Source organism: Peromyscus leucopus, unplaced genomic scaffold (assembly GCF_004664715.2).
Source record: "Peromyscus leucopus breed LL Stock unplaced genomic scaffold, UCI_PerLeu_2.1 scaffold_132, whole genome shotgun sequence".
NCBI classification, from domain to species: domain Eukaryota; kingdom Metazoa; phylum Chordata; class Mammalia; order Rodentia; family Cricetidae; genus Peromyscus; species Peromyscus leucopus.
In genome coordinates, this window is record NW_023504468.1 from 361,370 (window position 1) to 386,258 (window position 24,889).

General features: G+C 45.4%; 1 protein-coding gene across 1 annotated transcript in view; it reads left to right on the forward strand.

Annotated features, from left to right (window-relative positions):
• LOC114689564 (inositol 1,4,5-trisphosphate receptor type 1-like) overlaps positions 1-24,889 on the forward strand; it is a 62,844-nt gene that overhangs the window by 15,968 nt on the left and 21,987 nt on the right. The window contains 7 exon segments of the mRNA XM_028863860.2: positions 1,510-1,685; positions 6,253-6,275; positions 16,121-16,134; positions 16,137-16,177; positions 16,647-16,711; positions 16,713-16,810; positions 20,411-20,571. Of these exon segments, the coding sequence (XP_028719693.1) occupies positions 1,510-1,685; positions 6,253-6,275; positions 16,121-16,134; positions 16,137-16,177; positions 16,647-16,711; positions 16,713-16,810; positions 20,411-20,571 (578 nt within the window).

Here is a 24,889-nt window from a genome sequence, read left to right on the forward strand (position 1 = left end):
GCCCAAGATTAACATTGCATGTCTTCCTTGATCATTCTCCACTTTGTATATTGAGGCAAGGTCTCTCACTTGAGCCCAGCTTGTCTACCCAGTGAGCTTGCTTGGAGGATTCCCTGTCTCCGCCTCCCACTCACTGGGTTTACAGGAGAGCCACACCCACCCAACATTAACATGGATCCTGGAGATCTGAACTGCCCTCTTTGTGCCCGTTGTTAACCAGTTTTTCCTTCTCAAGGATACCGAAAGTGAAAAAAGGGCAAGTGGCTGGCTCTAGGGGGACAGTTGTTGAAGAGAAAATGCCTCTGGTAGATGGAACTGAGCTGGAAAAAGAGCAGCCACCTGCTTAGTTACCTCTTCTTGGACTGTGCTGTATGGCTGGCCATTCTAAAGAGGAAAAGCTCCTTTACATAAGTGTCCTGAATCATGTGGCACTGCTTGTTTACATCCGAGGGAGACTCAAAATGTGACAGCATTTGCAATAGGGGTGTTTTCTTTTTTTAATGAGTGTTTTACAGAACTGTATTTTTAGCCATGTTGGCTCGTGTTATGTAACCAAGACATCTCGTGGGACACTCTAAATAGAACCTGAAATAGCAAGAGATGACAAAAACTGGTAGAAGCTCCTTGACTGCAGGGGTAATCTAACCGGAGATGATGCCCAAGAGCCAGAAGTTGCCTTCCCCTTCCCTTGCGGAAATCAAGTTCAGCCATGGAATCTGTAGTTTTCCTTTGCATGTTTTTAATAGAAAGCAAGCAAAGGCTTCCAGTCTCTCCGTCCCCAGAAGTAAATTATGACCCGTGGGTCATTTTTATTTGTTGAATAAGTATCTGGTCTCTCCTCTGTGCCAGGTACTTTTCTCAAGAAACTTGGAGTCTAAACCGAAAACTGACAGACAAGTAAAACGATGGTTAGAAAATAGCAGCATTTGGGGCTCGGAGCATGCTGACTGCTCTTCCAGAGGACTCGGGTTCAATTCCCAGAACCCACATAGCAGTTTACAACTGCCTGTAATCCAGAGCCAAATAATTTGATACCCTCACACAGACAGACATACATGCAGGCAAAATACCAGTGCACATAAAATAACTAAATTTTAAAAAAAAGAAGGAAGGAAGAAAGAAAAGAAAAGAAATGAGCAGCATGTGAGCCAGGAATGTAGCTCGGTGGATAGAAAGCTGCCCTAGCATACCAGGCCTACAGGAATGACCAGGACGTATGGGGAGGAGAACACTTTGCCTGCTCTTTTTTGACTAGGAATGACTTGTCAAGATTGGTAATATCTCAACTAACCCAAGAGACACAGGAGGAGCCGAGAATTTTCCAGGCAGAAGGGACATGTATGATGGCTTGGAAGTCTAGAAACCTTGAAACTTTGAGAATTTGAAGTGAAAATCAGAACAACATAGTTTAGAGAGGAGACTGAAGAAAATCTCGTCAGACCTGCCTTCAGCTGTCACCTACATGCCATGAAAGCACACATTCCAAAGAACTCTGTTTTGTCTTTCCAGGAACGTTAGAGCCACACTGGTCAGGCCTCCTGTGGACAGCCATGCTCATCTCTCTGGCAATCGTCATTGCTCTGCCCAAGCCCCATGGCATTCGGGCCTTAATCGCTTCCACAATCCTACGATTGATATTTTCTGTTGGGTTACAGCCTACACTGTTTCTTCTGGGAGCTTTCAATGTAAGTATGAATTGCTTTATAGCGCAATTCTTGTTTGTGAATTAATAGGAATGTTTTCCATTTGGTCCCAATCATCTTGGTCTGTGTTTTTCAGTCCAGAAAAAAATAAATAAATAATGTTGTTAGATTGGCATCTTCCTTTGACCTCTTCAGAGTAAATTGAGTCTCCAAGGGCATCATTTGGGCCTCAACAAGCTCTTTCCTTGGAAGTAGCCTCTCAAGAGCTAGACAGTAATAGTAGCAGCAAAGGAAGTTCAAGTTGGTTTGACCAGTCAGGCCAAAGGTTTGTTTGGGCTGTAGGTTTTTAGCCAGTAAGTCAAATGATCAAATATTAACATAGCCCTCACTTCTCAAAGGCTCACATAGAAAAGAGGGGAGAGGTTATAGGAGATGTTAAAAAAATAAAAAATAAAAAAAAAATAAAAAAAAATTTAAAAAAAAAAAACAAACGGAGGAGGTGGGGAGAAGAAGAAGAGAATTCAGGATCGCTATTAGCTGTCAGTGGGAACACATGGGAATGTGGTCATTATAGTTGAAGGATTCCAAGGGTCCTTAGGAAATGGTGGTGGCTGAGGGAAGGCTGTAGGTGGCACAGGGCTGTTGGTGGAGGACAAGAAAAATTCAGACATGAAAGGGATTATGGGAATCTAAAAGCACCTTCCTTTGGTTTGGGTTTCTATTCTAAGCATATAAGAAAAGCTGAGGTGGCTGTACAAATCATGGAAGTGTCAGAAAAATAAAGGGTAGTACATAACCATGTCATGGGGGTTCATACAAAGCAAAAGCAGCAGGATTCTGGCAAGATCAAACTCAGAGAAAGCAATCAGGGTTGAAAAGTGTTTTGTTGCTTTGCTTTCGGCTTTGAGACAATCTTGCTGTGTAGCAAGGTTAGTCTATGTAGCCCAGCTGGTCTTAAATTCACTACGTAGCCTGTGCTGCCTTAAACTCATGATCATCCTGCCTCATCCTTCCAGAGTGATAAAGATTAACAGTGTCTGCCACCCACACCACTATGAAGTTGTGCCTTAAAGAATAGGAAAGAGTGAGGAAGGAAGTGCCAGACTCAGAAAAGCATCTTGCTATCTTAGGCCTCTAAGACTGAACTGGAACAACAGACTGGAGGCCTGTGTTTCGGTGGGGACTAAACCCTGGATGGGATTCCTAGAAATCCATCTAGGACCACCTCATCACTTCCAGGTCTACATTTATTTCCAAAACAATCCAATCCATGAGGGAAATGTTAGGTGTGAAATTTAAAAAAAAAAAAAAGGTTCAATGGCAAAATCATACAGGAAGTACTGGGTTCAGCAAAATCAAAAAAGTGTTGTGATTTTTAGGATTTGTCAGGGACCTACAGAAATGATCAACGAATCCTCTGAGAGAGAGAGACCTGCATAGACGTGTTTCCAAAATGCTTTAATCCATAGTTTTTGTAGATGTGTCAGTTGGGAATAATTTTATATGGAAAAAATATGCTGGGAGACTCTGTTCACCTTGGAGGAAGTGCTTGCGGTGTTTGGACAAGGTTGATTTGTACAAGGCATTCTAGAAAATTCATTCATCCGTGTTCTGTAGAACTGGGGTGGGAGGTACTGTAGGCAGGGAGGCCTTTTGGGGCTCTGCGGTGCTTTGATCAGGTGTGGTAAGTCTGAGTCATCGTGCAGACATAAGAAACAAGGTAGAGGTATCACGGGTGAAGGAAAGAACATCACAGGGTAGGCAAAAAAGGCAAGAGCCATATCCTTAACAAACTGTGGCAAAGTCTTTTTCTTTAAGCAAGAGAAGCATTGCCGTCTTCCGATTGGTGTGGGTCAATAAAAGGGACAGGTTTATTAATGGGTATTAATTGCCTTTCAGCTGCTGTGACAAAAACCATAACTAAGGCAACTTATAGAGCCTTTAATTGGGCTTAAGGATCTCAGGAATTGAGTATCCATTGATGGCAGAGCAAAGGTATGCGGCAGAGGAACCGCTGAGAGCCCACAAATTGAATCCCCAAGGAGGAGAGCAGAGAAGGCCAAGCGGGAATGGCCTAGTCTTTGGAAATCTCAAATCCTCTCCCACTCCCATCCCCTGCCCTGAGATGGTTGGATGGGATGGATGGAACTGACAGATGGATGGACCTCAAGAAATTGCCTACCCGTATACTGTAGTAGTTTTTTTTTTTTGCTCTGTCCTTAAATCATTCCACAGAACAACACGTCTTTAACACAAAACGCACTTGCAAGGAATCCTCAAGTTAGACAGTTAATTACCATTTTGTAATGCATTAGCTGTGGAGGCCAGGACAGCTATCATAAATAACCACTTAGAGGTTTGTTTTTTATATATTTTTATTATTATTATTATTATTTTTAGCAAGAGACACCACCTATACTATATGAGGAGAAGGAGAGAGTAGCTGAACAGACAGAAGAAGGCGGAGGAGGAGGCTAGGTGATATCAAAGGTAGAGCACCAAGGTTAAGGTTAGGACCAGGTGATGAGTCTTATGCTGAAAGAAGCTCAGATAGATGCGCTCAGAGCATAAGCGAAGATGTGAGATATATGGGCAGAATCCCTTGGAGATGGAGGAGAAGCTAGATCAAAAGCTGGTCAGCAGCCGGGGCGTGTGGTAGAACTGCATCATCAATTTAGCCGCAGCACTCAGGAGGCAAGAGCCAGGACAAGATCTGCTGTGAGTTCGAAGGGTCTAGCCTGGTAACACCAAAGAGAAGCGAGATTCCAGAACAGGCAGGCACGCTCCCAAAGGCTTCACAGAGAAACCCTGTCTCAGAAAGACAAAGAAAAAAAAAAAAGCTGGTCAAGCAGAGTCAATATGGAGTAGGGCAATGGCTGAGTCCATGAGCAGGAGATACTTACTGGGGAAGCAGTGAACGATGTTAAAGAGAAGAGTGGGGTGATGTGGATTGTCGGCCTCTCAGATTTTCTTTTCTTCTTTTTTTTTTTTTTTTTATTTATGAGTTTTTTGAGACCGGGTTTCTCCTGTGTAGCTTTGCGCCTTATCCTGAACTCACTTGGTAGCCCAGGCTGGCTCAGAACTCGACAGAGATCCGCCTGGCTCTGTCCCGAATGCGGGATTAAAGCGTGCACCACACCCCCACACATACCTCCACACACCCCACCCCGGCCCTCTTCAGATTTTTAAAACGTGGTATGTTGGAGGTTCTGTGACATGAACTGGATTATGATTGTCCCTCGTCTCTCCAAACCCCCCCTCTAAAACTCCATCCAGAGTCAGCCATGCTTGGCTACCCTCTGAAGACTCTTACCCACAGGGTTAGAACTCAGGGCAAACCTGGCCTATTGTATTTGAGCCTGCTTGAGAAAGCCAGAGGTTCTCTGTGTGGGCTGGCGTCCTCACGTATCTGGTTGTCAGGGAAGCTCACTTACACTGGCCTACAGATTAGCTGGCAGGATAGCTGTGCACCTGGTGCCAGCGGAGCTAGAGTAGACGGAAGACGGCTCTCTCGCGAGTGCATTCGAAGAGCTTTCCTCCTCAGCCTTTTCTGTCAACATGTTACTAGAGATGGACTTCCAGGCACGGGGTTTCTACCCAAATACAAGTGTCTTAGCCAGTAGCTAAGTCGGGGTCCCTGCAAGTAGTCGGTGTCAGGAAGCCCATGCTAGCTGAAGCAGAGGGTGCAAATGCATTGGTTCCTTTGGTCGTAGAAATCAAGGGCCTGGCTTCAGCGTAGCTGAATATGGGGCTTGGGTAATGGCATCAGGGCCTAGTTCCTGTGTCCCTTGGTTCGGTTCTGTGTTCTCTGTACTGTTCTGGTTTCATGACTGTGTGGTACAGTAAGAAGAGGCCAGCAGCCCCAAGCTCATATGCCTTTTCAAGGTCAAGGTAAGTAGAAAAAACAAAATTGTCTTTTACTATAAGCCCAGGGTAATGCCCCTGGGTGTTCGTTGGCTTCATTTGGTCATGTAACTACCTTGAACAGTCGTCATACCAGAAGAATAGAACATTGTGATTGGCCAGGATGAAAGCTGCTTCTTGGAAAGAGTGGATCCCCATGGGAACATCAGAAGTCTTCCCAGAAAGAAGTCCAAGAGAAAGAGCTCATCCTGGCAAACCTTATTTTTGTTTCTCAGAAAACGCTCGTCTTACTTGTGAACATGTCAGGGAAAAAAAAAAAAAAAAAAAGATGAGAATTGTCCACTTCTCATTAAGTTCCACCTCTGTAATGTCTGGAATGGAGCTGGCTTAGACAATACACGGTATCATGCTGATCACTGAGTTCATGGATAGAGGCAACTTCTGTGTTGACTGACTCATATAGGAACGCTAGAAATGGTTCATTTCGAAGAACGGTCATTCAGTATGTGTTAATTTTGTTTTTGCTGTACACAAGTGCTGCTTGATTACTGGTGCACATGAAATGACCTGAACTACCACGTGACTTGTAGTATGCCTGGAAAGCAAAGGGATGGGAAATGACTTAGAGTATTAGGACAGTTGTGAGTGGCATGGCGGGCACACGGCGGTGAAGCCCCTCTCAGGTTCTCACGCACAGCTGAGCATGGTCTGCACCTTCTGACTCTTCCCTCCACCCCTTTCTCAGGTCTGCAATAAAATCATCTCCTGATGAGCTTTGTGGGCAACTGTGGGACGTTCACCAGAGGCTACAGCCATGGTTCTGGATGTGGAGTTCCTCTATCATCTGCTGTACCTGCTGATCTGGTGCCATGGGCCTCTTGTACACGATTCTTCTATAGTTTGCTGTGAGTGTATGCTGGTGTTCACGTATTTCTCACATGGAGAGCTTATCTTCTCTATCACAGCCCCCACACTGTCTAATACAGCTAGTGTGCCTGGTCCTGTAACGTCAGAGCCCAACTTGCATCCGGTCTTGGAGGATCTGAAAGAAAAATGACATAGGGAATCGAGGCAGTCTCCTGGGATCCTGATAGTACATCTATCTATGTGTCCTGTGTGTGGCACATCTGTAGTGTTCCACTCCCTGAAGAGGTGGCGCATGAGCGCTAAGATGTTTTTATTATATTGTCTGCTTCTCTGACTCAGGTAAGCACTTGCGCGACAGATGTGGAGATTGAGTAACTGAGCGGATCCACTACACAATCATACCACACTGTGAGGGTAGCTGAGTCTTGAAAACGATTCTATACACGATTAAATCAATGTGCGAAGAGAAAATATATTAGGGAGCATCATGCAAATCGCGCAAAGAGCGGCAGCATGGGGACAAGAACCTTCCTGAGTCTAGAGAAGAAAATATAGATTTGTTACCATGCGAGAGAGTCAAAGTGCTAAGCGAGAGTCAGTCGTTGGAAGGTTGTTCTTGTACCCCCCTTTGCTCGAATCATGAGGTTCACCTTACAGAACCATGAATATGAGTTAATGACAACTTTACGCAGAGGAATTAACCTAGAGAATCTCAAAATATGGACTTGTCGTTGATTGTCAATAATAATATTTATACATGCGTCTAACCGAACAATAAACACGGCAATGAAACCAACTAAACGTGACGACACTCATTGAACATACTACAAAAAGTAAAAGAAAAAAATACTGAAGTAATTCAAAAAGTCAATTGGCTCACTCAGTACTCTTGCGCTAAGCATCATGGAGGAGCGAGAAGGGGATGAGGGAAGGTAGGAAGAACGGAAGAAGGGGAGGAGTACGCGCGAGGGAATAGGAGGCGATGCAGAAGCGATTATATAGAAAAAGTATATAGATAAGCATCACAGAAGGACATATGCGGAAACATTGTTCAAGCAGTGCACACACTTCTATGGCGAGTGCTATCCTGCTGCTCGATGCTCGCCTCAGTTACATCACTCACCGAATAGAGTAAGGTCTGTAGAACCTGCGAAGAGTTCAGACCTCACTGTAATCAGTACACAATAGGTCAAATCACGATGGCCTACTAACCTCTGAGCCACCTCTCTTCTGCTCACATGCAAACTAGCGCACATGATGAGAGGACTATATCACCCAGACTCATCCAATTAGTAGGTTGTTTTGACAGACACTAAACAGATATTTGCTATTTCTTCCTAGTTCAGAACCTCGGTCGAGCGGAAACATTCTTGCAGGTAATAGCGCATCAGGTTCGGCAGCACATTCTTACTCGTGATGTCCGCATTACTGTCACTGATCTATATGATATTTCCACATTTTAAGAAATCTCTAGTAGCCCCCGTATTATAAGTTCCGGAATGCGTCTTTCCTGTGTTCCTTGGCACAACATACGGCCGGTCTGAAACAAGAAGCTATCGCCCTTGTGATCCGTAAGGTAGAACACCCACATAATGCAGCCGAGTCACCAGCAAAATCACTCACTGTCACATTCATATTAGCCGGGCATATAGCAGGTAGAAAACAGAGACACAGGTGTGGCTCCTCATGGACGATTCGCCATAGGCGGTGGTGTTGGTGAGAGTCGCTCTCCAGAAAGGGACAGCAACACTAGCACTCCCTGGGAGCCCGAGCGATGCTGCGCAGTGTGGCTGCCACTTGTCTGGTCCCCCTCTGCAGATTATCTTTAGGTTCCATTCTATACTAGCACACAATTAAGCATACCAATAGTACTGTCCGCAGTACCGAGCTGAGTACTCAGCCAAAGGCCATTGCGAAATGCGGCACACATGAGCAGGATGAGGGAATACAGAATAAGCCTACTTATACCGATCATACCCTTCACATTCACCATTCTGAAGGGCAGGTAACTGCTCTAGGCGCTGATCCTGTGAGTTCAAGCTGCACAAGATACGTACGGTTATACCACGCCGGACACACACGCTGAGCTTTGAGTGAGTAGCATCCACACCTTCTAAGTTCACCTACGCTACGATTCATGTAGATAGCACTACGATTAAAAGGTGAGAGAAACTTCTGCCCCTAGAAATCACAATCTAGTAAAAACATGAGCAATATCCCGGACACAGACAATGAGGTCCCAGAGACTCATTCATGGCAATGGGAGAAGCAATGCATAGCTCCGGGTGCCCTTCATGAAGCGCAAGCTAATACGAGCAGGTATACACAATAGCGTTTCCAAACAGCTCACATTACGTAGGCTCATAGGAAGCATCAGTGGCGCATAGATCATTACCAAGATATGAAATACTTTCTCCTGGTGCTCGGGAGAGCCTACCAGCTGACCTTGGGCTGTCGCCGCGCGCACTTGGGGTTTTTGACCCCCTCGAGGTTCCCGTGCTCCTCTCTTTATTTCCCTATTTTTTTTTGTTCTCTCAATGAATCTAAACAAGGTAAAAAAAAAAAAAATACAAAGCCTCCACATGAGAAACCCAAAACCATAATACTCTGTGGAAATCGTTCAATTATATATCCCACATAGAGAAAGCTAAACGCAACTCCATGTTCAAAACACAATACCTGGGTTATGTCGTAAACACACCAAAAAGACTTCCAGCAGATGAAAGAGACTTCAATGTGAGCCGCACGATCGTACAGAGCTTCCTACATCTCATAGACAACCCAGGAAGCGGAGAAGAGCAAAGGGAGCAAGAGATCCCTTGCCTAATTAAAGTGCCATCCCCCCCCCCCCCCGGAAGAGCGTAAGTCCTGACCCTATGCCGCTCAAGCCTAGCAATCTCGAATTGTCTGACATGCGTATAAAGCTCTAAAACGAACTATGAGCAGTCAGATCTACAAGCCTCATACATTGCGGAGCTGAGGGCGACGATGCACTACTCCAGATTGTCTAGCGAATATAATCTGACTAAAGACGACATGCTACCAGTGGCACATTCTATCTTTCCAACAAATTCTCCATTCCCTAAGCAAGCCAACATCCTACGACAAGACTCATATAACAGCACTGAGGGCGCAATTTTAATAACTTGTTCACTTATGAAAGGACTCAACCACAAGGTTAAAAAATCAATCAATAATCCTGTCTGGTGGCCAGAGTGACACAAATGTTATAGATTTTATTTATAAATTGATACAGCATGCTGAATGGCAATAGGAACTCACACTTGAGTTTCTGCCTACAAAATTAGACAAGCCATAACATTAGGTGGCCAGCTCAGTGCAGATACAAAGAGGAGCATATCACACATAAACTACATCACACAGATGTGATAACACATTATTGGATAACACATCTATATGGCTATAATAAAAAAGGAATTATATGGGTCAAGTACACCTATTTGTTAATCGACAATACGTAAGTGAGACAAAATTCAGTGCATGGATACATCATTTTGATCACATGACACCACAAAGGGGTCCGAAATATTGCGTCAAGAGAGTGCACATGATCAAGTGTGACATTAACAGACAATCACTATCTCTAATATCTATACATTACATTTTTTCAAAAGGAGTAACAATAATAATTGATGTCTGTAAGTGATGAAATTATTAGGTTTTTTTTTCTTTGACTGTTTCTTTCTAAATTTTCTACTTTAAACATGGGTCAATTTGTTGGTTGTTTAATTAAAAGGTTTCCTTTTATAAATAGTAATGTTTTAATGTTAAAATTCAAAATTATTTAAAAATAAAACCATAATATTCTTCTCTCACCGTTAATCTGTTGTGTCTTCTGGACCCCCACCCCCGCAGAAGACGCAGTACCCTTTGTTCATTTGTGACATGCCTCTTAGTACGAGACAGGGGGCTCAAGTACGGCAGATTTAGAGAGTCACTAGAACAAGCTCACTTAAACGCACCGTCTAATGGAGGACCAGTCGTCTTGTCATTTTGTTGGATTAAGTGTCTACCCCATCAGAGTCCAAGCTTACTTGTTTTATTATTATTTAAGGCTCGACTAGCGATTACCTCATTGCGGCAATCACGAGCACGAAAGTACAGGACACAGATAAAGGCACTTAGGCAGAGGGGAGAAAAATAGTTATATTGAGCGAGCGAGAAAATATAGACCCTCAAAGGGATTATAACACAATTGCGAAAGCATAGTATAAGACACGATGAGATAGGCAGGGCCATTCCCTAGCACGTCATTTACGAGGAGGGTACCGCAGACGAGCAGTCCTGAAGGCTCAGTCAGCATCTTGTTGTAAATCCAAAAGATACAGAGGTCTCAAGAGACAGCCAGATACTATCACCATGAAACAGTGCAGGGCGGACTGCAGAGCGAGTATTATCGCATGGGAACACAAAAAAACCAGTAAGAATTGACCAAACCTTGTAGGGCTGTCCTAACATAGGACAGGGGGCACACTGATATACAAATAATCACCCACAAAACTGCTCTAGCTCTTTCATCCATGCCACACGTACAGCAATAAGTGCCTATCAAATCCCAGACACATCACAGAAAGCGAGACGACAGGAGAGGTAATACAAGCAATATCATACGGGCCCCAACATTGGTCAACATCCAAGAGAGATGGCTACTCAACCTTAAAGATAATACTACTAATAAAGGTTTTAAGTCCAGGGAGTTACTCCATGAGCGCTGCTCTAGTGCTTCTCCACCACAAAATAGTTACATATCTAAGACAATACAATAGTCAACGTCTAATGCCCATACATAGAATTGTTCAAGGATCCTGTCCTCCTCATGAAGAGAGAATTCTCTTAGGGGTCAGCCCAATGTATGAACCACAGTGACCTCAAAGTTCCTCCTTAACAGGGAGGAGATTAAGGAGGGTTAGGCCCTCCTGGTAGTCATCAAGTGATATCCTTAGCAAGAACTATGTGACTCTGCTCCCATGTCTCTTCATTACGTAGAGGGTAATATGAAGTTGCCTTTTAAACGAGTACTTGGGTTGAGCACAACATAAAGGAACGCATTTTGATAAGCGTACTCGGACTATATCCGAGCCTCGTTTTACTTCTTATGCGGACGAGTTCTTCCATCCTCTGCAGTCCTCTAAAAAGACGAAAAGCACGAGAACTCCAGGCAGCGTTGACACAGTAAGCAAGGAAGCCCAAGACCTTAAGTGGCAATTAGCATAGCTATTAGACAGTAAGGGGAGAAAAGTGATACTAGAGGTGAGCATCAGCAGCCCGAGAGATATTCAATCCTCTGCACTAGCATGTAACATGCATATGCCTGTCAGCCACTGATAAATACTTTGCAACTAAAAAATCGCTGCGACGGAACAGAATAAGACCAAAGATGATGACTCGGTCCCTTGGGATCAAGCTCAGAGGAAGGAGATATTCAAAGATAAAAATGTGCACCAATATCCATAAATCCATCCTCCACCTGCCCTAACTCCCAGTTCCTAGTGCGGAAAAACACCAGCAACACAATACCAGTGTCCATCTGTCTTTCCGCGTCTCTTAGATGGCAAGGTACTGGATACCACCTGAAACTCCAGAGTCCCTCTCCATGTTTATTTCCCATCTCAGTTCTCCACTGGGACCGACAGAGCAACTATAGAAATGAGGCGTTGTTAAAATATTAGAGATCATCCTGACATTTCCAAAGAGAGGTAAAACTGAATGCCGTTGCTATTCAGACTGGAAGCGCTACTAATAATAGATTAACCTAAAACAGCGAAGGAGAAGTAAAGAGAGGTTCCAAAGTTTTGGCGAGCTGAGCTATGTGGAAAAGCTTAAGATAGAGGGCAAGAACTCAGAGAAGAGAACTATTGCTCACTCGTCATCCAACGAGAGTACCCTAACCCCACGAAATGAGACTCGGCCCATCCCTCAAACTATGATCGTACAGAACAGTGCACGCATACAGAGAGATCCCTGGTTGAGGCCTGATAATAAAATAGTAGGAGTCACAAACATTTTACATCTATCTGTCTTCTCAAGGATTGATCTTAGTGCTAGAGAAAGTTACCACCAGCTGCCACATATTTGAAACATGCTTTCCACTGGAGTTGGAGGAGCGAGGAAGTACCCGCCTTCGTTTAGTTAAATGCTAACAGGATTATGATGGACTAGAAGTAAAGATACAATGAGCTCTCAGCAGAAGACAGAGATGACGGCAACACTAAATGGAAGGAGTGAATATTAGGATCATTTTTCAATGTGATAGACTCAAAAGAGCGATAGCCTAAGTACTACATAGGTTGTAATATAGGGGAACAGTGATACATAAGGTACTTCATTGACACTGTTGTTCTGGTACACACAATCACTGGAAGATAACATTCTATCACAGGAGGTCTGAAGACTTTGGAGCAGAATTAGAAAGCGGTCGCGAAAGCACGAAACCACAACACGGATAAGAGGCTCTCTAGCGAGCGAGCGAGACGAGAGACATATAAATGAGATAACTCTCATTAGAGATAGCACGATCAATTCATTCAATCAAGGGGTATGGTTAAACACACTATGTCTCACAAAGCATTAGACTGCTCAGATGTAATAGACAGTACACCTGAGGCGAGAAGCGAGCGTTCCTAATTTATACTATGCGTGATAGGACACAACCTGCTACAGTGTGTGAGACCATAAAAACAGTACATGCAACACAGACGCATCTCACGAGAGTTGGAGCCATACTTACATACTACAACCTCCACATAACACACCTCGCGCAGCTGGGACGAGGCCGCACACCTGTGAGGGGCTAGCGCGACACACACAAAGGGCTATCGATTCGAGAGAGCGCGTTTCTTACGGGAGCGATGAAACACTGAAGAATATAGTAACATGACAACACACACAGAGAGAATTAAAGTCGTCAACAAGTAAAGGAATTGCAGGAAGTTCTTAAATATTGAAAACTTTTCTAATTCTGTTTCTCTTCGCAATGGAGTCCTATGATATGTGTGAGGGACAAGATGTCGTTATGTCTGCATGGAAAAGAATTGCTGCCTAAGTAAAGCCTGCGAGCTGAGATAGGCCATATAGAGATAATGGACTTGAGCACTCTGCGTTCATTCCTGTACTACTACAACACTTCTCTTCAGAGAGTGCTCTGAGAATTAACTAGTGCACTAACTCTCAGCCGTGACTTGATCTATATATTAATAAAATGTCACACAACACACCCACCAAACAACGCAATCCTATGCATATCTCTACATCACGGCTTTCATTGTTAAGTGTTAAGATTCTCACAAGTGAAGAGACGCGTGTATTAGTATAACAAAACGGAACACTGAATCTAGTGTCTCATTATGCAAATGACAAACAATGATCAATAGTTAAATGACTTGCCTAGCGTTCTCCTTCTCCCCAAAGTATATAAAAGCGAGTACAATGACTAAGTCTCCAAAGTCAGGCTTTAGCGACAAGAAGAGCGACCCTCAGTTAAAGCCTGAGAAGGTCCAGCAGGAACTGTCACTGAGCTCTCACTGGGAGACTAAACAGAACGAGCAGCTCCCCAGAAAGAAGCAGCAAAACATCACTGCTTGCGCTCGTCCTATCAAGAAACCACAAATACTATGTGTATCTTGACAGGGGACTTCAGCTTTGATGCTTGAATACAAGTGTGCATCTTCAAACACAAAGTGCGACTCCATATATCGGACGCCCAATTGCGGGGTGCCACTGCCTATCACATCTCACAATGATAAGAATACGCTTTCAGGCATGATCCAAATCATGCCGGATAATCGTAGACAGGCAGTCAAAGTATCGGTCCTCTCACTTCGATTCTCAGCGTGCTTTATGTCTCACAATAAAGTCAGAGAGGTGTATTTAAGTTCTTGTGATACAGGGCTTTCCCGTTAGTAAGCCTCAAAGATAAGCTTTGTGACATTGTCGCGCTTGTCCTCTTTCCCATCCAGCTCCACTACTAAATAAAAAGTGGTAAATTGCACTGTGCTTATGAAATTTATATGCAGAAATTGGAGGGTGTGGACCGGGGAGGTAGCTCCAAATGATGTGGAGATTGAACGAGGCAGGCTGTCCCGGATTCCATAACTCGGTGGAGCGGTCAAACCTACGATTATAAGCCATAAATGGTCTCGGCAGAATCGTATCACTATATTCCTGAAGGCAACTCATCTACAAATCTACCCTACTACTATACTCCCAATGTGAGAGAGCGGCACCGAAGATGTCGGACTTTTGAGCGATGTATCCTGTAGTGTACAACGTCTGCATGGAGTGGAGACGGCGAAGATGAGTCTTCGAGTATTCTTCCCTGCTAGCTCACAAAGTAAGCATAGGACTAGTTGAATCCAGGATCGCTTCAAGCATCTCCCACAGTGAGAGATTAACTACCTCTTGGCAAGCGTGAGCATGCGAGGTGTCTGGAGACGAATGAGAGAGAGAGACACACAGAAATACTTGGCGTGTATGATGTGCAAAATACATAATACTTGCATCCGGAAGAAGAGAACAGCAGCAGGTAAGAGACGATGAGAAAAGTGAAGTGAGAGATGGGGGAGAGAAATGAACAAGTATATCATGAAACCAAATATGCTATATAAGAAACTAAGCTGTCACTGAATTCTGATGTGCTCACTTGTGGACATACGCCCACTGTAAGTTGATCTGTTAAGGAGAACCTTAAGCTAATGTGAGCCAGAGGGAGAGGGACTAAATTAAATAGAGGGTAAAATGGAACCAAATGCTGCTTTCTGTACAAGGATTATTAATCTACGAGACTGATGGCAGCCGAGCCAGAGTATTTGAGGAAAGGTGCCACAGGGTTATACATTAATCAGGGAACATCGAATAACCAAGAGAGTTCTCAGGCAAGGAGGGGAGGGGGGTATTCACAAAGTCTAATGGTAAAACTTCTCCAAAGAGATAATGGCCATGTGCAAGGGAAGCAGCAAGAGATGATTCCAGAAAGACCCTCGATAGATCTTATGGCAAGCTACATGGGTGAAATGTTAAAGGATGCCCAGAGCTACAATCGGGTGCTGCTGGCGATTCACCTCAGTGGGAGAGCACTGGCTTACCGTGTGTGAGGTCCTGCCTGGATTCAGTCTCCAGTAGTACAAAATAAATAAACAAAAATGACAGAATAAGAAAGAGGTCTGTGTTTCAGCAGTGCAGTGAAAAGGAAGCAGAGCAGACTGCAAAGCGGGATAAACAGGCTCTAATGTACAGCCATGGATGCTGTGGCCCCACTGTGAGATCCAGCCATGCGTCTGTCCTCTGAGCATGCGCAGTTGGGAACCTGGCAGATAACTCACCTGAGAAGCGAGACGCCTTCTTCTTAGTTTAGGCCAAAGGCTGTTGTTTTGCAAGGAGGACTACAGTGTACCATCTTCAAACAATAGGGGATGTGTGAAGCTCCGTAGAGCAAGGACAGTACTGACATAGCTTGAGAAGTTAGCAGGGCTGTGTAGTGGGAAGAGCGCTGTTCGAATTCTGACAGCACACGTCTGACTCTTAATTCCTTAGTTTTATTTCTCGGGCCTGCCGGCTAGAGAGAGATGGCATTTGGAAAACATCATTGTAGGATCGCAGTGTCTCTTTCCCCTCCTGTCCTAACTGTGTTGTGACTCGCCTGCTCACAGAGCTGCTCCCTGCAGAAGAAACGGAACAGGACAAGGAGCACACGTGTGAGACGCTGCTCATGTGCATCGTCACTGTCTGAGTCACGGGCTGCGAAGTGGGGTGGAGTAGGAGATGTGCTCAGGAAGCCATCCAAAGAGGTAAACGGATCCCAAGGGAAAGAAAGGGCACAGGGGTGTGCGCGGGGGCAGGCAGTGGGGGTGCACTGTGGTGGTGCTGAGTGTAAACTGTCAGTGTGGAGGATGAGCTGGGAGTGTGACAAGCCACTGTGCAAAAGCTAGTCAGTGCCCCTCCCCTCCCACACATGCCCACTAAAGCATGTTAAGGCTCCACGACCGCTTCATGTTTCCCTACTCCCTTGACATAGGTCTGCTTTAATAGTAGACCTGGCCACCCCAACACACTTACAGAACCTTCCTGGTTGTGTCCTCCAGCACCTGGAGAATTCACAGTACAGACCAAGGAGATCAAAAAGACATTGTTGGTTTTAAAGTTTGATGCCCAATGTAACCCCTGCCTAGTGGACAGCTGTCCAGCTGGGGCTGGAGCTGACCTCTTCAGAGCGAAGGGCAGTGAGGGCCCTGCCTGAGTGTGCCATCTCATCTGCAGGAGCCTCTGTTTGCCGCAAGGGTGATCTACGACCTGCTGTTCTTCTTCATGGTCATCATCATCGTCTAACCTGATTTTTGGGGTCATCATCGACACCTTTGCTGACCTGAGGAGTGAGAAACAGAAGAAAGAAGAGATCTTAAAGACCACATGCTTCATCTGTGGTGAGTATCCACCCCACTCAGGCAAGCATGCCACCGCTAGCCTGGCTGAGCATGGTGACACATGGCGACGGAGTGGGTACATAACAGACTCTGGGCTGGGACAGTCACTTTATTCTGTCCCATCTCTGCCGTCTCTTGGCAAACAGTAGAGTTCTGTTAGGCCTCTCTTCTGCTGGGGAGTCTCTGGAAAGCCAATAAATTCTGTGCAGTCGTTCCCAGTTTGCCTTAAGGAATTAAGTTCCGGAGAGTAGAAATGTATGCCATGTTCTTTCTGTATCCAGGCATCCTGAGAGTCCCCTGGTCCAGTTCTAAATCAACTAGAAAAGGAGAACTGTAGTCCAGCTGCAGCCTGAGAATGTCTTCTCTCCTGGCAGGACCAGGCTTCAGTGGAAAAATACCATCAGAGCTGGGCATGTTGTCACCTGCCTGTCATCATGACACTTGGGAAGCTGAGGCAGGATGGTTGCTGTGAGTTCAGTGCTAGCTTGACCTCACTGCAACTTCCAGGTCGACTGAGACTACCTAGTAAAATCGTGTCTTGCACATAACTTGAATTCAACTCCCAGCATCCAAATCAGGCAGTGGCTCATACGAACTTGTAACTTCAGCTTCGGGGATCCAATACATCTGGTCTCCATGGACACCTGAACTCATATCCACATACATATAAGCAACACCTATAGACTCAGTAGGTTGTGCCTATATATTTTATCATATATGGATATGATGTGTGTGTATGTGTGTGATAAGAGCCGTGAGTTTGAGGGATGGTGTAATTTTATTTGAATCCTAGCACTCAGGAGGCAGAGGCAGGCAAGCCTCTGTAAATTTGAGGCTAGCCTGGTCTACATAGCCAGTGAGACCCTGTCTCAAAATAAATAATTAAATTAATTTAATTAATTTTTTTAAAATTAATTTAATTAATTTTTAAAAGGAAGGAAAGAAGAAAAAAGGTCTCTTATAGTCAGGTGAAAGTTAAAGGCTTGGACTTGGTGTGTCATACCTGGCTCTCACCCAGGCTCAGCAGCCGACTGGCCATGCACCTGTGTCCCATAGTTCCATAGTTCACACAAAGTGGGTGGTGTTCCCATGCACTTCTCTGTGTCACTGTGAGAATCAGGAGGGAGGCCTTGGATAGGCTCCTGGCATAGCCCCCGTCACGCTGCCGGCTAAGTAGGGGACTGCTACATGAAACAATTGCTCACACCTGTAATTCCAGCACTCGGGAGGAGGCCGAGCCAGGAGGGTCATGGGTTCAAGGCCAGCCTGAGCTATATGAGACCCTTTCTCAAAAATAAAATAACATAAAATAAAAATAGGTTCCTGGGCACCAAAAATGTCACTAAAATTATAACTACGGGGAAATATATGGAAATGCAAACTAATCATGTGGGAATCTAGAAGCTGAGTAATTTCAGGATTATTCATAATATAGTTACTAAATTTATGAATTCCTTCCAGATATATATACCAAAAAAAAATGAACATTTTTTTCTTTTGAACATTTAAATTATTTAATTTTTAGCCTCTTTAAGACCTATTTTTTAAGCTTTTTATTTTAATATAATTTTAGTTACAGAAAAGTCATAAAACTAGTACAAAGAATTTCTCCCTGCTCTTAAGATTCCCCAAATGTTAGCACTAGTTCTCCTTAGCTTTTTTCACACACACACAGCACACACTCACACACAAGCCAACCCCCACATGCACTCGGGGGCACACACACACACACACACACACACACACACAGTTTTTCTGAGTCATTTCAATGTCAATGGCTGGCACAAATGTTCCCAAACATTTCAGTATGTATTGCTAAGGACAAGAACCTTTTCATACATGGCTGCAATGTGGTTACTAAAACTAGGAAATTAAAATAGAGACAAATCTGCCTATCTAATTTAAAAACTTCACCCTTCATTCTAGTATCCTTGGAAAGCCCCAGGACCTGTATGGCTTTCTGCCTTCAGAACCCCTCTTAACTCAGGGACATTTCTGAGGACTCTAAGGCACTTACTTTATAGGATGTCCCTTGATTTGGGTTTCTTGGAAGCTCCTTGTGGTAGAGCTGAGCTTATGCATTTTTATGCGACTATCAAAGACATGCTCTTCTATCCCTCTCAGTATGCCAGACCAGGGACACATTGAGCTGTTCCTCTTAGTGCTGCTGATACTCACTTTGATCTCTTGGCTAAGGACATAATTGGCATATTTCCTAGTCAGAAAGTCACTGTGTGGCAGGATGCTTGGAAACTTTGTAACTAACCTCAGTATTCCACACATTGGACTTTCAGCCCAGCTTTAGTATCCAGTGATGAGTCCTGCATTGTGTATTTATTTTGCTATTATTTATTCAATTCATTGGTTTTGAGATAGCATCTTACTATGTAGCCTAGGTTGGCCTTGAACTTGTGGTCCTCCTGCCTCACCCTCCCAACTATTGTGATTACAGGTAGGTGCCATGTACCTGACTCTATTTTGATGCTCCATTTACCTGGATTTGGCCAATGAGAACCATTCAGGCTGGCTTCTGTGTTCTGTCATGTCATATTTTTTGTACATTTTATATTTTCTGGCAGCTCCAGAATTTCTGGTCTCAGACCTGTGCTTTCCCTGACCCAGCCATACAATCAGCCATTTCTCCATATGCCCCGTTGTTCATAGTAAAATGGGCATTTAGTAGTCATGTCGGAGTCCTCATTCCCATTGGTGGCCACTGCTCCAGGCCTAAGCTATAGATCTATATGGGCTAGGGTATATGTATACCTTGGTGTGTGTGTATAGAGACACATGGAAACAGATCTGCACACACACCTGCATCTGTTTCTTTAGTTTCATATATATATAACAAAAAGATGGCTACCTCTAATTCTAATTCAGCATTACAGTGTTTATAGCATCCTCCTTACTCTGTATATATGTTCCCTTCTTTTAACATGAGGAATCCAAATCCCACTAATGGCCTGAAATATATTTCTTTATTTCCCCAACTCTAATTTCATGATGGCTAACCTAGACCTCTGCAAAATATAATTGCCATCCAGCATCTGAAATTGCCTTAAAGTTCCTTTGCCCTGTCTGCATTTTAATATTTTCCTGGGAGAAAGGAGAAATTCACTGATCTCCTCTGTCTGAGCCCCAGGTTCTTGTCCCATGTCCTCACCCTGGAACCTGGAAGGCAGGTTTCCCATGCACCAGTGAGGCAGCCACGCCACCTGAAAGTTGCCAGTTCAGTAGCCAGTAGCAAACGTAGAAGGGGTTTTCAGACCCAGCTGGGATCCTCACATGGTATTGCCTATGTGTAAATCCAGCACTTGCAAGTTTGAAAGCAGGAAAACCAGGAGTTCAAGGTTATCCTCTGGCTACATAGTGCATTTGAGGCCAGCCTGGGCTACATGAGACCCTGTCTCAAACAAAACAAAGAAAAATAAGCCCTGGTGAGTCAGATCATAGCCTGGGTCCTTGTACTATGATGAAAGTGCCCTTCAAAGCCAACAGACTCCAACTCGGCATGCAGATAAATCAAGACAACTGGCTGTATTGACTTTCCTGTACCATGACTGCTCAGTTGCGATCTGGGATGTTCTGTCTCCTGTGCAGGCTTAGAAAGAGACAAGTTTGACAATAAGACTGTCACCTTTGAAGAGCACATCAAAGAAGAACACAACATGTGGCACTATCTGTGCTTCATCGTGCTGGTGAAAGTGAAAGACTCCACAGAATACACCGGACCAGAGAGCTACGTGGCCGAGATGATCAGGGTGAGTGAAAAGATGCCCTGAAGGGCCCTGAAAGCAGGGCAGCCATGGCAACCACTGCTCTGTCTTCTTAGCTCACAGTATGGTTCTGGCACCTGTAGACAAACACATACCCAAGACCTATTGACTGAGATGTCAGCACTCTGTACAGCCATGTTCTCCGAGGCTCACCCCGAGCTAACCATGGTCCATCTGTTCCCAAGGAGGAGACGCTGAGACTTGAAGAAAATCAGCTCGGGGCTGTCTAACACTGGGCTGGGGTCTCAACCCACCTCCTGTCCCACCTCCCAGCTTAGTATCTGTCAGTCTGCCTCTCTTCTTGATATTATTAGAGTGTCTTACACGCCTAATGATGGGGAGGTATAGTTTTCAACATGACTTGTTTGGGCTCAACCTAGCCTTCTCGGAAGTGCTCTGCTAATTATCTGGGAGGGATCATATGAGGGAAAGAATCTGAGCCGCCAATGAATCTTCCTGCTGATAGGAAGTGTGTATTTCTGTGTCCAACAAGGCAGAAAAGTGGCAGCTGCAGGTTTTTAGACCACTCTTCTCCAGCAGGGCTCTGAGGAGTCACCAGATGTGTGCTATGAGTCCCCAGCCAGCTGTCCTTTATGACATGTGCTTTCCAGATTCATTAGAATGTGCAGGGGTATGTGACAAAGTGTGGAGGCATGAACTGTGAAAGCAGGTGACCCTTTGTGGATGAGCCTGCGCTCACGCAGGAAAGGGGCCTTGTTGGGGCGTTGGCTCTTGAAGAGGCTCCAGGGTTGGTTGCCCTCCCAGTTGCCAAGGACTGGAGTGCTCTGCCTGACAGTGAATTTCCCTGACCGAGCTCTGCTGTGGTTTCTGTGTGTGTGTGTGTGTGACGTTCAGGCTTTCCATAGAATGATGTTCAAATCAGTCTGTCCCAGTAAGCAGCGGCACTCACACACTAGCGGTGGTGAGGGTTTGAGCCGTACTGCGTGAAGTGCCACAGTCACTTGGTAATACTTCCTGTATCCCAAGCCTTACAAGCGCCAAGGCTTCTTGGAGCGGGAACTGCCATATGCACCTTAACATCCTTAGGGTCTGAATTAGTTACTCCGTTCGTGACTGATACCAAATACCTGAAAAGCAGCAGCTTCAGGGAGGAAGGAGTTCTTTTGGCTTACAGTCCTTCATGACAGAGAAGGCATGAAGACAGGAGTGAGAGGCGACTGGTCACATTGTACCCACAGTCATGAATGCTGATCTCTGCTTGCTTTCTCCTTTTTTTATTCCATCCAGGACTTCAGCCTGGTGGAGTAGTGCCACCCACATTTAGAGTGGGTCCTCTGACCTCATTTAACCAAGTTTAGAAACTCACTCACAGGTCTGTCTTCAAGGTGATCTTAGATCCTGTAGTTGACAGTCAGTATTAACCACCACAGGGTGTAATCCACGTTTCGTAAATTTTAATGCACTTAGAAATCTTCTGGGGGTACAGTTATAATCCCAGTTCTGACTCAGCAGTCACTGCCACGATTTTTAACCTCTACCACCAGCCTTCCTGGGGCCAGCACTGGAAGTCTGTGACTCACCCTTTGAGTAGTGAGACTCTAGCAGAAAACAGAAAAACACTGATGTAAGCAGTTACCATCGGAGGGCTCGGGAATTGGCTCAGCGTGCAAAGTGCTTGCCGTACTGGGTTCCTGAGCCCAAGTTCAGGCCCAAGCACCTGTGGAGAAGCCAAACCTGGCAGCCCCAGCCTGTGAACCCAGACAGGCAGATCCCTGGTGCTCCCTGGCCAGCCAGTCTAGGTAACCAGTGACATCTGCACTGAAGAAGAGCCTGTGTCTCAAAACCTCGTGCAGATGCTGGCAAGATGGCTCCGTGGGGAAAGCCACCTGCCACCGGGGTGGATGACCCGAGTTTACTTCTCAGACCAACGTGGTTGGAGGAGAGCTGATTCACATGCCATGTGCACACACAAAGTAACTAAACAACTAAATGGTAAATGCATGTTTTTAAGTAAGAGATGAGGGGCTGGAAGAGATGGATCTATAGTTAAGAACACTTGCTACTTTGACCTGTAACTCCAGTACCCGGTGGGGATGGATCCAGTGTCCACTTCTGGCCTCGAGTACCAGGTGGGTGCTCAGACAGACGTGCAGGCAAAGCAGTCATACACATAAAAAGGAAGAAAAAGAAAGTAAAGGATGGAGAGCAATAGAAGGTACTTGATGTTAACCTCTGACCTGTATATGCACACACACGTGCGCACACAGAGACGACAATTGAGGCAGCCCATGTGACTGCTGAAGGAAAACCTCGCCCATGCTTTCTGTGTGCAGCTCTCACCATTTGTAAGGTTCTCGCACGTCTAGCATTGGATCTGGTCACTATAACTACCCTGCATGCGGCACTGGGGTGGGGACTGGTCTGGGGTGGGAAGAGGGGGAAAAAGCAGCAGAGCATGTTTCTGAAAAGGAGGAAAGTTAAGGAGAGAGGAGCCCTGGGTGAGCAGAGGGAAGGGACGAGCCCAGGAGTGAGGGTTGGTGTGGCTCGTTCTGTCTGTCCTCTCAGTAACACATGCCTGCTAAAGAGCCGAAGAAGGGGTTTGTTTGGGCTCCATTTCAGGTGCTTTGGTCCATGGCGGCGAGCTGGCTCTCTTGTTTCTGAGTTGTGGTGGAGCAGAGCGTTGTGGGGGAAGGGTATAGCAGAGCAAAGTTGCTCACCCTGTCCCCTCGGAGGCCAGAGGACAGAAAGAGATGCCATCTTTTAAAGGCCAATTCCGGGCCCGGAAGGTAGCTCAGTGAGGAGAGTGCTTACTGTGCGAGCCTGAGGACCTGAGTTCAGATCCCGGCACCCACATTAAAAGCCAGGCTCGGTGGGGCGCACCTGTAACCCCAGGGCTGGGCCACCGAGACAAGCACCTCGCTGGCGCTTGCTGGCCGGATGGGCTAGACAATGATGAGCAGCAGGGTCCATGAGAGACCCTGGCTCAAAAAAAAAAAAAAAAAAAGTGTGGAGAGCGGTAGGGGACACCGTCCCGTTGTCTTTCTGCCAGCACAGACAAAGGGGAGGGCTTCTCCGGCTTACACTTTCAGATCAGTCCGTCATTGAGGAAATCAAGGGTCGGAACTCCAGCAAGAACTTGAAACAGAAACGAGAGAGAAATAAGTGCTGCTTGCCGCTTTCCTCAAGGCTCAGACTTAACTAGCTGTCTTAGAGCCCAGGACTACAAGCCAGGAATGGGTGCTGCTGAGACCTCCTACATAAATTAGCAAGCAAAGAAAATGCCAACTGGACCTGAGCAGTTCCTCGATTGGGACTTCCTTCTCAGGTGACTCTCGGCTGTGCCAAAGTTGGCAGCTAGAGCTAGCTATGGCCACACCATTGACAACCTTCAGCCTCCATGTGTACATGCCCAGGTGAGTTCACATGGGCAAACACACACACATAAGAGAGAGAGAGAGACAAAAAATACAGTGAAATTTCCAGTGACCTACTTCCTCCAACTAGGCCCTACCTCTGGAAGTTTCGACCTTTAAACGATGCCATCCAAAGGATTGATCCATTGATTAAGATAGTGCTCCTAACTGCAGCCACTTCTCAATGATTAGATGTTTGCAATTGGGGAACAAGTCTTTAGCACACGAGCCTTTGGGTGGCACTTCATTGGTACTAGAACCAGGACAGATGTAGACGAAAGTAAGGCTGGGGTCAGTGCCTGCCCACACCTAGCTTAGAAGGTGTTAAGGCAGGTTTCAGAAATCACCTCCTGTAGCACTTGGGTGGGAGGCTGCTGGCAGAGTGCTGGTGAGACCTGGTCAGGTGGGAGCAGACAGACTCAGAGCCAGTTCCCACAGGGTCAGGAACTCTAATGGGACATCAGCCCTCTGATTCTCTTCCTGCAGTGGTTGACACTGGCAAATAAGCCCATGTTTTATCAGCCTGCTCATTGCCACATGCATGCATGGTGACCTGGGCTTTTCTTTCAAGTATCTGGCTGTGTTCGGTCTTTACGTCTTTCCAGGGCTGATTGTGAAACTTTCTGTTAATTACCTTAGAGTATGGTCATAGAAAAGTCTGGGGCCCTTTGGGCTTCTGTCTCAATCATGGAGACTTACTGACGTCTTGTGAGTAGTCACTTGACTGGGATTAAAAGCCAGAGTGACTCCTTGGCTGCCACACAGCCTGGTCAGAGTCCTCTGCATTTAATGCTCGGAGGACCGGGGCATGCATTGTGCTTTCTGTCTGCACCATGCTTTGTCTTGTCAGAAAGCATCAATCTAGCGCGTCCAAGGGTTCTTAACTCTGAATGTCAGCACAGCCGGGGAGCCTGTTGTTTTGGCTCTAA